General features: G+C 50.0%; 1 protein-coding gene across 4 annotated transcripts in view; it reads left to right on the top strand.

Moving 5' to 3' along the window:
* The window catches only part of CPXM2 (carboxypeptidase X, M14 family member 2), a 124082-nt gene that overhangs the window by 19348 nt on the left and 90045 nt on the right, over window positions 1-14689 (top strand). For 3 of the 4 annotated variants that reach the window (XM_053585393.1, XM_053585395.1, XM_053585394.1), the window contains exon 3: window positions 10033-10142. In XM_053585393.1, coding sequence (XP_053441368.1) covers window positions 10033-10142 — 110 coding nt within the window. Of the gene's footprint in view, window positions 1-9773; window positions 9894-10032; window positions 10143-14689 lie in introns of those variants that run through there. The other variant, XM_053585396.1, reaches the window with a different exon arrangement.

Below are 14689 nucleotides of genomic sequence, written 5' to 3'. Positions count from 1 at the left end.
AAGAAAATGAATATATTTACAACACTGAATCGTCTAATCCATGACCATGGTTTATCTCTCCATTTATCAGATTTTTCTTACTATCTCTCATTAATTTTCTCAGGAGGCCTTACACATCTTTTAATGTGTTTATTTTTTGATGCTTGCTATTCCGTGACACTTTTATGCTCTCTATTGGTAACATACAGGTGTATAGTTAATTTTTGTATATAGATGTTATATCTAGCAACTTTGCTAGACCTTCTTAATTATAACTGTAATTACTTATGTAATTGGACTTAGGTATGAAATCATCATATACATTAAATGATATTTTTAGATTTTAATTTCATTAGTTGTCCATTACATAACTATATCCATTGTTATTTATTCTCTCATATTGATGGGCATTTGGGTTGTTTTCTGTTTTTTGCTATCACAGCTAATGTTGTTAGGATGGTTCTCATGTGTGTCTTTTGGTATATGTACGATTACATTCTGTTGGATGTATACCCAGAAGAATTACTGATCATAGGGTATGAGTATTTATTTTTAATAAATGCTACCGGGGATTTTCCCAAATTGATTATACCAATTAACACTCCCAGCTACAGTAGGAGTTTCAATTGCCTCACTTCCTTATTGGCCTTTGATATTGTCAGTCTTTAATTTTATTCATGTTGGTGGGTGTATACTGATATCTCATTGTGGTCTTAATTCGCATTTTCCTGGTAGTTAGTGACTAATGCTTCCTTGACTTTAGGATAACTTCTTTTGTGTATACCTGCTCAGGTCTTTTGACCATTGTTTCTCTTATTGGTTTATAGGAGGGTTTTTGTTTGCTTTCTTATTTTATTTATTTATTTTTTGAGACAGAACCTCAAGCTGTTGCATTGGGTAGAGTTCCGTGGCATCACAGCTCACAGCAACCTCCAATTTCTGGGCCTAAGTGATTGTCTTGCCTCAGCCTCCCAAGTAGCTAGGACTACAGGCTCCTGCCACAATGCCCGGCTATTTTTTGATTGTAGTTATCATTGTTGTTTGGCAGGCGCAGGCTGGATTTGAACCTGCCAGCTCTGGTGTGTATGGCTGGCACCCTACCTGCTTAAGCTGCAGGCACTGAGCCTTGTTTGCTTTTCTTAAAAATGCTCTGTGTTGGATATATGCATAGCGAATATTTCCTCCTACTCTTTGGTTCACCTTCTATTCTAGCAATGCTGTCTTTTGAATTATATGCTCTTAAATTTAATATTAACCAATCATACCTATTTTATGTTGTGGTTAGTACTTTTTATTTCGTATTAAAATTTTTTTCCTACCCCAACGTTGCAAAGATAATTTGCTGTGTTATCATCTAGCTATAAGGTTTCCTTTCACACTAACAAATTTTCATTAAAATAATTTGATTTAAATTAATTATTGACTTTAAATGAAGTCAATAATAGTGGAGGCGGTACATGGATGTAGAAAAAAATCATGAAGATGATAAAAAGGAAGTAATTGAGGTTTGAGAAATGCCATTTGGAAACAATTCCATTTTGGGGCTTTATAAGAAATGTATAAAGAATAAAATACTAGTTTTCTTTGATGATGCAGGCATGTAGTTGTCAGTTATACTGGGTGATAGCTCACGTTCATCCATTTATTTGGGAAACATTGGTGGACACTGGGAATTTAAGGTGAAAACTCATCATTGCCTCCCTTGAAGCTCACAACCTCTTCAGAGAGATGGCTGGACAGTATGGGCTCAGGCAGGGGGGTTGGAAGTAGGGGTTGGTTGTGCAGGAGGAAGTCTCGGGAGGCTGTTCAGATGAGGTGGCCACTGAGCTGGACGTTTAAGGAGGAGATAAGCGGTCAGAGCCTTTCAGGTTGAAGGAGGCTCCAATTCCAGACACAAGCCACTTTAGCCACTATGGGCTGAAACCCGATCCCGGGAGAGCTTCCTCCGTGGGATCCACTGGGGCCTGGGAAGGGAGATCTGTGGGGTTGTGGGGGCTCACAGGTAAGGGACCTCACAGCCAGGGTGTAGGAGACTCTCTGAGGCATTGCTTGTCTCAGAAGACTCACCTGGGAGTGTCAGACCAGTGTCAAGGCCCCTTTCTGTCCTACTGATCAGCGTCTCTGGGAGGGGTCAGGATATCCTTTAAGTTCCCTGAGGGCTTCTGGTGCTCAGGGCAAAAACTGTAGCCTGAAGGAGTCCAGTGGTAAAGGACCAAATGGTCATTTCTGATGCAGCGGGTTTTAAAGAGCTTTCTGAGGGTGACTGGACTAGGCTGAGCTTAGCTCAGAGATTTCCCAAGACCCAGAGAGAGGCCGTGGTCCCCTGGGAGCCAGTGGTGTCTGGGACAGGCAGAGAGCCACTGCACACACATTCTCTCTGCTCCGGGAAGCCGCCTCCACACTTCATTGACCAAAGAGAATGTCAAGTTCAGAAAGGCAAAGGAAAGAATTCTGCACGTCAAAGCTGTTCTGTTTATAGGCGACAATGAAAGCAAAAGTTCAGGAGGGCTGTGAGCTTGTTCCTGGCAGCGCCTGCAATGTCTTGAGACGATCACAGCTTGCCATGGATGCTGAGTTCCGCTCTGCCAATGGGTGATGCCCATCCCAGCTGTAGCTCTTGCCTGCTGTAACCCCACACACCACCAAGCAACTTGCATTTGTGTTATACTCTTGAATTTTTGAGTGACATGGAGATGGCAGAAAGATTATGCTTGGCATTTTATGTCACACTTGATTTTCAGATTCTACCTCGGACACTTAGTAGCTGTGTGACCCTGTTCAGCCTCTCTGCATCTCAGTTTATTTGTGTGTGTATTGAGGATGATACACCCGTCTCTCATGGTCATTATGAGATTAAATGATGGAGGTCTGCAGCAGGTCTGGCTCATGGTCATTGCCTACAGATTAGTCCCCTTGTTCCCCAAATCACTGCACTTCCAAAATAGTTTTCCTGACACGATTCTCACAACAGCTTTCTCCCCATTCCCCACCCTTGACAGATTTGAGATAACGGGGGTGGGGTGTGGGGAGTGATGCCCCAGTTTCAGACTTAGATGCTGTGTTCTGACTGTGCCATGTAACTTCTGGGTCACAAAGAGCTCCATGATGTGAAAGGCAATGGGTACTTGCAATTTGTTGGAGAGTTGATGTGCACATGTGAAAATTTATAGAAGATGAGGAGGAGGAGGAAGGATGAATCTATGCCAGTGGGTTAATGTCTGTTTTGTAAAGTGGCTGCAGTGCAGACTCAAGGGACCGATCTAATTAAGTGAATGTGGGGAGGATGGAGGTAGAACCAGGCAGGGAGTATCATCTTCCTCTCCCGGGGAACAGAGCAGAGGGCTGGGGGATGCCGCCCTGCTCAACACAGCGTGTTCTCAGAGCCCCATGCTCCTCAGGAGAAAAGCAGATTCATCTTTAATGACTGTCACTCTCCTTTCCTCCAGATTGTGACATGTCTCTGATCTCTAATTAATATTTTCCTGAAGTGTTCTTTTCGCACTTTCTTCTGTCTTCTTCTCACCCACGTGCTTCTCAGAATTAGAGCCTTTTTCTTCCTAGAAGCAACAGAAACTTGATTTGATGGCTCGTGTTTGTAGGAGGTGCAGGGAGCCCAGCCTGGCCCCGTGGCCCCCAAGTCTAGTACTTTCGGAGTAGTTATTGCTAGCTGCTGTCCTGTAGCCTGCGGACTTCATAGGGCACTGCTGGGGAAGAGGAGCTGCTAACAAGTTTCCCATTTATTTCAAGCACTCTTTGAATCTGGCAATTATCTCATTGATTGACACTGTAGTACAAACACACAGTTGCAACAAAGATGTTCTCTTTTCCTCTGTGATTCTAGACATTTAAACTAAACTTGGAAGCACGTGTTTCTCCTCCCTGTGCTTGGCCGCCAGTGGGACACTCCTGTCCTCCTCAGTGCTGTGTTCTGAAGGGCTGGGGAAGGTCCCAGTAGTGGGAGGCGGAACTGTGATTGGCGGGTCCTGCAACGGGGACCAGATGTTTCTTTGAGAACTCAACACAGGAGGAATTCTTCCTTTCCGTCCTGACTTCGCGTTGCTTTTGGAGTTCTTTGCCGGGCAGAGTCTTCCAGCCAGCCCTGTCTGAGGCTCTTGCTCTACCTTTGTCTATGTGGCTTTGCGTCTGTGTCTTGGGCACACTATTCCAGCAGTTCTTTCAGCGAGGGCTTGGGTCACGGTGGGAGGGGTGGATTTCCTGAGTCCTCCTGCGTCTGAAATGCCGCTAATTGCTTTGGCTGCTGACAGCTGGTTCAGCTGGTAGTGCAGTCCGGATTCCATTTTCTTTCCCTCAGCCCTTTGGATGAACGAGCGGCTGATGAGAAGTCTCCTGCTGGTCTGCTTGCCCCTCCTTTGGTGATCTCCCAGCAGTCACGGACAAGCCCGGGACTGTTCCGGGGAGAGTGAGTTTGAGTCCTTTCTGCTATCTCTGCCTTTTCAGATTTCTGGTTTTGAAGATGTGGAGGCTTCCATGAGTCTGGTCCACTCTCACTGGGAGTTTGGCCTGGCTGCTTATTGCCTTGGAGAAGCTGCCTCTGGGCTCTCATGCTAACCGTGGGTTCCCCACTGTGGCCAGAGTCCAAAGGCCAGAGTGTGGCTTGGGCGTCAGGGTCCAAGAGGGCTGGCCTGAGGGAAGGGGAGCTGCTCTTTCCTGCTGCCTCTTTTCTGGGTACCCCAGAATGTAGCCAGAGGCTCACATTAAAGGGCTTTGGGAGCATAGGGTCGCCCTCCCTGCCCACGGGACGCTGAGGCCTCCAGACTGTTCTCTATGTCTAAGATTTCCTGCCCCCACCTCTCTCCTGAGTGGTGAGTGCACTTTCCGGAGGTTTCCTGATCGTCCTGCCTAACTTTCTCTCCAGCACGGTACTATTCCCCTTTGCGGGTGAACCCACAGGGAAGGGGCAGGTCCTTCTGCTCCTTTCGGACATCGACAGACTTGCCACATGTCATTAGGACGATGTTCTCAGGGCAGAGAGAAGAGACTGAAAAGCCCTGAAATGCATCAGCATTACGTTGTCACTCTGGAGAACATTTCAGGACTCTGTATTTTGAGTTGATTTAGAATCTTTAAATCAAAAGATCTTTTCTTTTTGTCCTTTATCGTCCTGTCCCTTACTTTCCTGTTCTTCAACATAGGAAATTCCTTCCTTATTTTAACTGTGGAGAAGCTTAGGTCAAACCTTGAGTATAAGTCACGGAGATGGGCCTAGAAACTGTTCCTGGAATCCTGAGATTCCCACATGGGATGTTTACCTGGCTGATCTTTGCGTAAGGGATGTGGGATAGAGAGTTTGTACTTAAACAACTTTATGCTTAAACTTTTTATTAAAATAGTGTTTTCAAATGTGATTTGGAGAAAATGGGTAACTCCTAGCTGGGTGGTGGTTAGTTTTACCTGAGCCTAGCAGGATCCTGCCTGAGGGGCGTGGTGTCCCGGGACTAGGCGGTGGTGCAGTGGAGTTTGTCAGGATGCATCCATGTTCACAGGAAAGTTCAGCGTAAGGTGGCCGTGATGGAAGGAAAGGAGGGCAGGTTTTGAGGACTGATGACAGAGAAAGAAACCATCTGAGCAAAGCTGACACTGGGGCTGTGGCTCTGTGACCCCCTCCTGGGGTTGTGCCACCTGGGACTGGGGACAGAGTATTGAGGAAGAGGAATTAGAGTCTTTAGGGGGCGGGAGGTTGGCTGATGGCTTCAGTGCTGAACAAGCACTGAGCTCCAGGTGCTCACGTGGCATCGCAGGTTGGTCTTCAAATGAGCTCTTGAGTGGAGGCCTGACTTTAAACTTTGTACACATGATTTGACCTCCACTAGTGTGGATGGAAGCTGGGACATCTTGTACACGAGTCTGGATGCCCAAGGTGGATTGTTGGCAGGAATGGGAGGGAGGTTTCTCTTAGGGAGGACGTCTGAGGGTGGCAGGAACAAAACCCAAACCAGAATGGACGGTCTGGTCTGAGAAGAAAGAGAAAAACAGGAAAACACCTGTTATGGACACCAGGTGGGGGGTGGGCAGGGGCAGGGCGTAGCCCAGGGCAGCAAACTGCAGGGCCAGGATAGAAGACACCAGGGAGAGGACGCGGGTCTGAAAGGGCCCAAGTGGCCGGGGCCATGGGAACCGAGACAGAAGCCCGAGCACAGAATGCAAATCTAATGAAAGGATGGGTGGAGAGGAGGTGGAGATGGAGGTGCCAACCCTCTGGGGTCAGCCAGCCAGAGGGGATGGCTGGAGAGCCAATGTCCCCACAGCTGGGCGTGGCCTGTGCTCGGCCGCATCTGACCTTGGCATGGGACATGTGGCTACAGATGGCTGCCTCGTGTAGCTTGGCGATTGGGAACTTGGTGTCCCCTGCATTTATACCCTCTGCTTTGCTAAGGACACCCTGGTTCCCAATGAGCAGACAGGTGACCAGGCGAGTCAGGCCCTCTCTGGAGGCACACGAAGGGTTGAAAGGAAACCCCGAGAGGTGTGGAGTGGGCTGGACAGTGCCTCTAGTCAGGTGTCCTCACAGGGGTTGCAGTTGGCTGCTGCCTGGATGATCCAGCTCTGTGGCCTGTCCTCCTGCACCTGTCCTGTGTCCTGGGCTTGGTCCTTCTGTGAGCGTCCTGCCTTCCCTCCAGGAAGGCCCCTTCCTGGCCAGGCTGGCCAGCACTGGTTTCTCACAACGGCAGGGCCCTCACTGATGATGCGGGCAGGAGCTCTATCTTGCCTTTCAAGGACATTGTGTGGATCTGTGCGGACCATCTCTAGCTTCTTTGTAAATGGCACGGACTACAGAGCAGGCTTCCAAACAAAATAACGGCTCTAAAGATAGTGTCTTCTGTAGGGGAAAAAATCCCAGTGTCAGAGTGTTGGGTCCACTGTCTGCCCACATGTGCAAGCAGGCTGAGCTCGTGTGTGTTTATCTGGGCTCCCCAACAAAGGCATCGTCTGTGCTGGGGAGGGAGGGCGTGGATCTTCTGGCTCTGCTGAGATGTCTTTGGAGGAGTGGAAAAGACTGGCTATTGGTCAGATGTGGCAGCTGCCAGGGCTGCAGCTGGGAGACCCTCCACCCCAGCCACCTGCATGTGGTGGTCGAGTCCCGGGAAGGAGCAGGCATTGGGCGTATGAGTTGCTGTTAGGTGTATCCCCACCAGACACTCACTCCCACTTTGTTTTCCCCTTTTATGTAGCTTGTGAGAAGATGCTGCACAGCTTCTGTATAGCAAAAGAAAAGTAACTACTAAATATGTAATTTTATTCAGGTAGATCCTTTTTTGAATTAAAATATTCATATACACAAGAGCTATTTTCTTTTTCTGGAAGAACTGTTTTGAATAGCAATTACTGTTATTTTATTGAGCTGGTAAATAATGGGTAGATGTAAAGTTCATGTGCCGTTTACTAAGTTAAACTATTTTAAATTGCACATGAACTTTATGTGTGTGCTCACACACACACATCTGTCTGCCTGTCTGGCAAGCTGTGCATCTGTCCATGTCTGTCCGTTTTAAATGATATATAGATCATTTGACTGTATAAGTGACATAACTGGTGGTGACTTAGCTGGGTGAATACAGGGAATGCACCACCTGCTGTTCCAGGTAAGGAGGAAGGACCTGGTGGATGGCTGTGAAACAGGCTCATCAAAGTGGCAGCAGGTACCTTTTGGATTTCTGTTGCTTGGTCACGTGGGAAAGTCTCCGATCTTTACTGAGCACCCTGCCACTGCCTGAAATCCTCAGTCCCTTTGAAGCCTGAAACCAAGTAGAGGTTTTAGGCCGAGTAGAGATGAAGAGAGGCTGTCCCCAGGACATGGGGACGTGCCCCATAGAGTCTGCTGCCGGGCCAGTGGGAGGCAGGGGGCCAGCAGGTGGAGTCTATTGGGATAGGCTGGTCATTCCTGAGGATATTAACTTTCCCAGGCTGAGACCAGGTGACAAGGAGGAGAGCAGGGAGTGAGAGGGAGAGGTGTGCAAGGTTAGGAGAGCCAGGTAGCAACACAGCCAGGGAGCCCGAGATCCCAGCGTGCAAGCCCAGCCTCCAGGGTAACCTGTAGGACGTCCTGGAGTCCAATCTCCCTGAAAGGATGGGCAGCCTGCCTGATTTTCAACCTTAACCCACACATCCTGCCCTGAACCCCTACTAGAGCTTCTTGTGGGTGCCGTGAATAGGGCTGAGTGTCCAGAGGCAAGCAGCATTCAGGATAAGTGGCTATTGTCCTGGGGTCCAGGCACCCAGCCCTCTAGGAGGGCAATGGAGGTAGGCTTGGAACTCAGGCCTGGACCGAGCCACAGGGGATGCTGGATTACAAGAGGGGCCAGCTGGGTAGAGCCACTGCTGCCATGGCATGAGACGGTTCTGTGACAAGGTGTGGCTGTTGGAGGAAGGCAGCAGGATTTCTGAGTAAGGTGTGTGAGCAATAACCCTTCCTGAAGTTGTCAGGGATTTGAAGTCACTTTCTGGTCAGCAGGATTGAGAACTAGTTGACATTTGGGACCCGGGACGGCCATCGTGTGGGTCAGACTAATGCGTTCTCCATGCCTGGAAGGTACAAGGGCAAACCCCGGGGAGAGGAGTGGGGAAGGAGGTTGCCCCCCGTGAGGTCAGCCTTGATGCTTACAGTGCTTGCTGCACAAAACCCCCCTCCTTGCTGCACGGCCCCCCATTCTCTGGGGCACCCACTCCTTGCATGCCCCCCTTCCCTGTGTAGCCTCTGCTCACGTGGCCCCCTGCCTTGCTGCACAGCCCCCCATTTGCTGTGTGGTATCCCCCTCTGCAGGGCCCCTCTTGCAGAAGCCAGCTGGAGCACCATGGCTCGTGGCACTATCCGAAGCTGGCCCTGCTCTCCTGCAGTGACCAGCTGTGGTAGTGGCACTGTCACCTCCCTGTGTGAGTGCCCCTCTGCTTCATTTCCCAGCCCAGGACCCTCTCAGCAGGTGTCGGCAGGGCCAGAGGCAGCCGGGCAGTGTTTACTAGCCTGGAGCCGAGACTCTGGGGCTGGACCCCAGGTCCTGATCTGGGCCCTGGTTTCCTCTTGTGAGATCTCAGGGGAAGAACTCGAAATCTCAGGCCTGGCAGGGCTGAATCCCCCTGGCTGCAACACCTGGGCCACAGAGCACCTGGCAGCTGGGCCTCCCAGGCTCCACCTATTGCCCGAGACCAATGGACCCTTTCCCCTGGGGTGGGGCGTTATTCATGATGGAGAGACACCTTGTGCTCCCTAGGTACCCTTGGGACCTCTGGGCACTTCCACCTCAGCAGTGACCCACACGCCTGGGTAACTTTCCCTCTGTTGCACTGAGGGATGCTGACACTTTTACTTGAAGTTGATTCTGTTCACTTCTGCTCCAGAGTTTTTGTTTCCTTTCTCCAAGGTCAGATGTTGTGGGGGCAACATCGCTTTGGGATGACCCAGGCCCAGGTAGGGGTGGTGGGTGAGAACGGCACCCTGGGGTGGGTTGGGGCCGGGTCCCAGCAGTTGCTGTGGGTGCCCTCACCTGTGGGGTGGGACGGTGGGCTGGCCTGCCCTGGAGCTGGTGTTTTAGTTCAGGGGCAAATGGCGTTTAGAGCTGTGTTCATTGTTACCAGTTTTGTCAAAAAACAGAAGAGAATAGACAGATTTTTTTCATGTTTCTATTACATAGCTCTGCTCATTAGCATACACAGTACAAAGGCCAGAGTTTTTGAAACAAAATAAAAAAAATCAAAGTTCTGATTAATTTGCAGAGCTCAGCCATGGGATTGTTTGGAAATTTCTAACCAATGACGCTCCCTGACTGAGTCACGCTGTGGACGGACCTTTAATTGGAAACAGCCTCAGACAGTAGCATGGACGGTAACAGAGAGGGGATGTCACAGCAGAAACACCCAAGAAGCAGATGCCGGCAAGCAGGAAAATCGGCCTGGCGTTAGCAGTTGAGTCCTGCCAGGGTGGGGCTGAGTCCCGGGCACAGAGCTCAGGGGGAAACGAAAAGGCCGTGGCTGGAATTAGAAATCCGACACTCATTTCTGTCAGCCTCTGTCTTTGTTCCTAACAAGCATTGTCCTTTTCAGGTTGCCCGCCTCTTGGTCTGGAAACCTTAAAAATCACAGACTTCCAGCTTCATGCCTCCACAGCGAAGCGCTATGGCCTGGGAGCACATCGTGGGCGACTCAACATCCAGGTACCTGCCCCAGATTCTGGGCACACTGCCCATTGCTTAGACATGGCCATGGTTCCTTGACTGTGGGTCAGGCTCCATGCGTGGGATTTAAAATGCATTATCTCCGATTCTCAACAATCCTCAATTTACAGAGAGGAAGTGCCCTCTTCAAAGATCACAGTAAGAGTGAGGCCATCCGTACCTGAGCCCAGGTGGGTCTGCCACCTCTGCCCCTTGAGCACACCTGCTCCACATACCCTCGGTCTGGAAGGGCAGGAGGAGAATAAGGAACACCCGTGGGCCTGGGCGGGGCAGAGGCACGGCACAGGAGGCAGTGGCACTTGTCTGCTTGCTTCCCTGCCAGTGTGTCTCCTCTGCCACACACACCTCTTCCAGGGTGTCCTGAGGCTTCCTCCCTCATGTCCCCTGCACAGACCCGCACTCCGATGACCGCACACATCCTGCCTGGCCTCCAGTCCTTGAAGCTTGAGGGCACCAGGTCCCTGGCCCTCGCTGCTGTCAGGTCTCCCTCCCTGTCACTCCCAAACCTAAAGCCTTGCTCAGGGAAGGGGGCGCTTCCCTGCCCACTGCACAGCACTCGAGTCTCCACTCCAGACTCCCTCTTTCTTGTCTGGAACCCCCTCTTACCCACCATCATGCCCAAGTGAGACAATCCCATCTGACCAGGTATGAGTGTCCCACTGCTGCTGTGGCTACCTGTCATAAACTTAGCCTTTAAAAACCCACAGATTTATTCTTTGATAGTTCTAGACATAGAAGGCTCAGTGGGCTAACTTCCTTCTGGAGGCCCCAGCCTGTTCTGGCTTCTGGAGGGAGCCCCATCCCTCGATGGTGGTTCTCTCCTTCTTCAGAGCCAACATGGCGGGTTGAGTCCTTCTCACGTTACCAGCTCTCTGTTCTCTTTTAATTCCTTCTCCTACTTTGGAAAGTCCTTGATTACGTTTGGCCCACTGGGTAACCTAGGCTCACCTCCCTGCCAAAAGCAACCTCCATTCTCCTGCAGTGTTCCTTCCTCTCTGCCTCCTAACCCAACCACACACAGGTTCCAGGGGTGAGGAAGTGGACGTGGGGGGAGGGTCATTATCCTGCTGCCCGCTCCCTGCTGCCATCTCTTCCTGCCCCGGCCCTCTTGCACTTAGTGTTTCATCCGTGCTATGCCGTGTGGCTCTCTGACAGTGAGTGTTTTCGTTTTCTTCCCTGGCTGCTCTGTAACTACTGAGTGGCACATGCACCATCTCTATTGGGACAGGGAGTTGGCCCTTCCATCCTGGCCCTGGGGGCTGTTGAGGCTACACTCAAGGCTTCTGAGTGGCAGAGTGGACCTCTCATTCCCCCCATGGTTGCTACACATGTGCAGGGGCAGCTGTGGTGCCGGGAGCCAGACAAGAGTGGATGAGGCCCCTTCTGGGGAGTTGGTGGGTGCCAGGGTGTCTGAGCCAAACTCTGACCCCATGCTTCTGTGTCCCCCGTACCCCCAGAATGGATCGCATCAAACAGACTTTAAAACCACTCAAACTTCACCACATTTTAGTTCAGGGGAATGTGGTGAAGGGAATATACTTATTTAAAAAGTTAACTATTAAGAAATCATTTGGAAACGTACATCTGGAAATTGCAGAAATCTCTTTGTGTTTTGTGAGAGGGTGAACACATGGACTTTTGGAGTTTGAACAGGAGCTGCTGTTGTGATCCCACAGTACCTCCCCAACCCTGGAATGGGCTCCAGTCCTCAGAGTAAATGCCTATCAGGCCTGAGCAGGACTGGGTCCAAACTGGCCTGTGGGGACTTGCTTGTGTGTTAATAAAGGTGGCTGTCACCTCATGACTTGAGTGCTTTCTCTGTAACTCAAGTTATCCTTTACAAAGAGGACGTGTTCATGTTTATCCATGGACCCTGCAGGGCTGGGGCCTGGAGGTCCTGTTCGTGTCTCTCCATTTGGGAATTACACAGGCTGAATGTGGTCGCGAGACAACACAGTGTCACAGTCAGGCATGCTGAGATCAAACCTTGGCCTTGGCACTTGTAAATTTGGGACCTTTGGAATGATTGTCTTGCATCTCTGAGGCTCAGTTACCTCCTCAGGAAAATGAGGGCTCTGGGCACTCACAGGAGTCACTGAGTGGTGGAATTAGGTGATTTATAATTTTAAACATTTACTGGATCATCTCATTCCTCTGTGGGAAGCCTCCTGTAGCTTCCAGTTGCTTTTTGAATAAAATCCCAGCTTGGCCCTCGGTGATGGGAGCCTCTCTTAATTTCCTGCATGGCACTGCCCTTCTTTGTTCATTTGCTTATTTCCTTGGGTATTATCTGTCCCAGGAAGTAAACCCCAGGTTAGATGGGGCCTGTCTCCTGCTCGCCTGGTCCCTGGTGCCCAGAGCAACAGGCAAGGTGCACAGAGGATGTACACAGAGCCTGGCTGATGCTGATGTATGCCGATGGTGCCACTGACCTGCCTTTGCTGGGCTATGCAGGAGGCCCCTCGGTAGACAGGTCGTCCAGCAGGGAGCAGCCATTGGGTTATCCTCAGTCCTGGGTCATCTTTCTGGCCTCCTGTATCCTTCACCCATTGGAGGCTGACCCCAGGGAGAAACCAGGCTTCCCTTGGTGACCACGTCTTTAGGGTAAAAGACTCTCCAGCCTTTGCTCAGGGTAAAATAAGGGGGTGCTTGCGAACCAGATTGGGGCTGTTTGACTTTGTGTGGATATTTTTTTTCAGTGGTATAATATTTACTCTGATGTCCTCTCATGAGTAAATCTACGTACTTTATTTATTTATTTATTTTTGTGCAGTTTGGCCAGGGTCGGGTTTGAACCCACCACCCTGGGTATCTGGGGCCGGTGCCCTACTCACTGAGCCACAGGCGCTGCCCAAAATCTATGTACTTTAATAGCCAAAGCTGGGCTTGCCATGCCTGGCCTCCGGACTCTGACCCCTCATGGGTTACATGGTATCCAACCCAGAGAGCAGAATGTTGCTTGCAGTGTTAAGTGGGCTTTGGTGCATAGCCTCCCACAGGGAAATCACACGTAGGTTGGGGCCTCCTTTCTGTGGTTTGGTACCTTCCAGAGCCAGCGCCGCAGGCAGTGTGATTCACAGGTGTGAAATTAAAGTCAGTGCTCCAAAAATACATCTCCCCACACATAATGGTTTAAAATGCAGGTTAAAAATAACCACCTCTTGTCTCACATATGAGTATTTTGTAGGCGTGTTGAGCTAATGGAGTTTTGTGACTAAGAAACAACAGAGTGTTAGAATTCGAAATTGCAATCCTATGTACTCAATTTTGATATGAGGACAATTAATGACAATTAAGGTTATGGGGGGGGAAGCAGAAAGAGGGACAGAGGGAGGGGGTGGGGCCTTGGTGTGTGTCACACTTTATGGGGGCAAGACATGATTGCAAGAGGGACTTTACCTAACAATTGCAATCAGTGTAACCTGGCTTATTGTACCCGCAATGAATCCCCAACAACAACAACAACAAAAAAAAGAATTCGAAATTGCATTTAACATCCCAGAGCAGGATGGGAGTGGGTGCACCCAGCCCTTTGCTGGCCTAGGGCCTGCAGTCATGAACGCAGTTGTTCAGGCCAGAGGCATGGGGCTTGCAGGCTGGCCTGTGTGACCTGGTCGTTATGCTAACCAGCTTCGTGGCCTTAGGGGGGACCTGCCTACTCTGAGGTTCTGTGTTATGGTACACAAACTGCAGGTCCCACTGCTAGCCCTGCTACCTTTGTGGTATTATGAGGAGCAAAAGGAATAGAGAAAATTGTCCTGGGCACTTCTCAAATGGTGTGTTCGTGCCCATTAGAATTCATTCTTTCAGCAGCCCACGAATCACGGATTGCTAGGGAGTCACAGAAGTAGATTCTGTTACCCTTACTATGTGGATTTTTCTTTAATGTGTTATGAAATTATTGTTTTACATAATCATCAGTATACTCAGAGGAATATCTCTGTTTTGGAGATAAGGAAACTGGCGTTAGAGGCTGAGTGACCTGCCCTGACCCCACAGTGAGTGAGCAGGGACCTGAGACTCAAATCCCAGTCTCTGCAGATCAACCCCGGGTAGCTCAGCTTGGTCAGCGGCTCATGGCATACCCCACCCTCAGCTCATGTCGTCTCCCCTCCACGCCCCAGCTCGTGGCTCCTCTCTCTGACCACTGGCTTGTGCTGAAAGGGCAAAGGTGAGAAGCTCTGTTGATTCCCTGCCTTTAAGATGCCTCTAGCAGAGGGACAGCAGGAGTCGGCTCCATGCATTACCAGCACTGTGCTGAGTGCTTTACACGTGTTGTTTGGTTTATTCCTCAACACAAGAGACAAGTCCTATTATTATTACCTGTGATTTATAGAAAAAAACAGACACATGGAATGCAGAGTAAGGGGGCTGAGATTTCCCAGGAGAGGCGGATTAGAGCTCGGAGCAGCTTCGAAGCTCACTTGTTGCTCCTAACCATGCTGTGAACCTGCCGCCCAGGTCGACAGAGAGAAGCGTTCTTCGTGCAACCGCTGGAGCGAGAAGTGCATGGATCTCTTTGTTCT

The sequence above is a fragment of the Nycticebus coucang genome, chromosome 3, assembly GCF_027406575.1.
Source record: "Nycticebus coucang isolate mNycCou1 chromosome 3, mNycCou1.pri, whole genome shotgun sequence".
Classification (NCBI taxonomy): Eukaryota; Metazoa; Chordata; class Mammalia; order Primates; family Lorisidae; genus Nycticebus; species Nycticebus coucang.
Note: the sequence above shows the minus strand (reverse complement) of the source record. Positions and strands in the feature narration are given on the sequence as shown.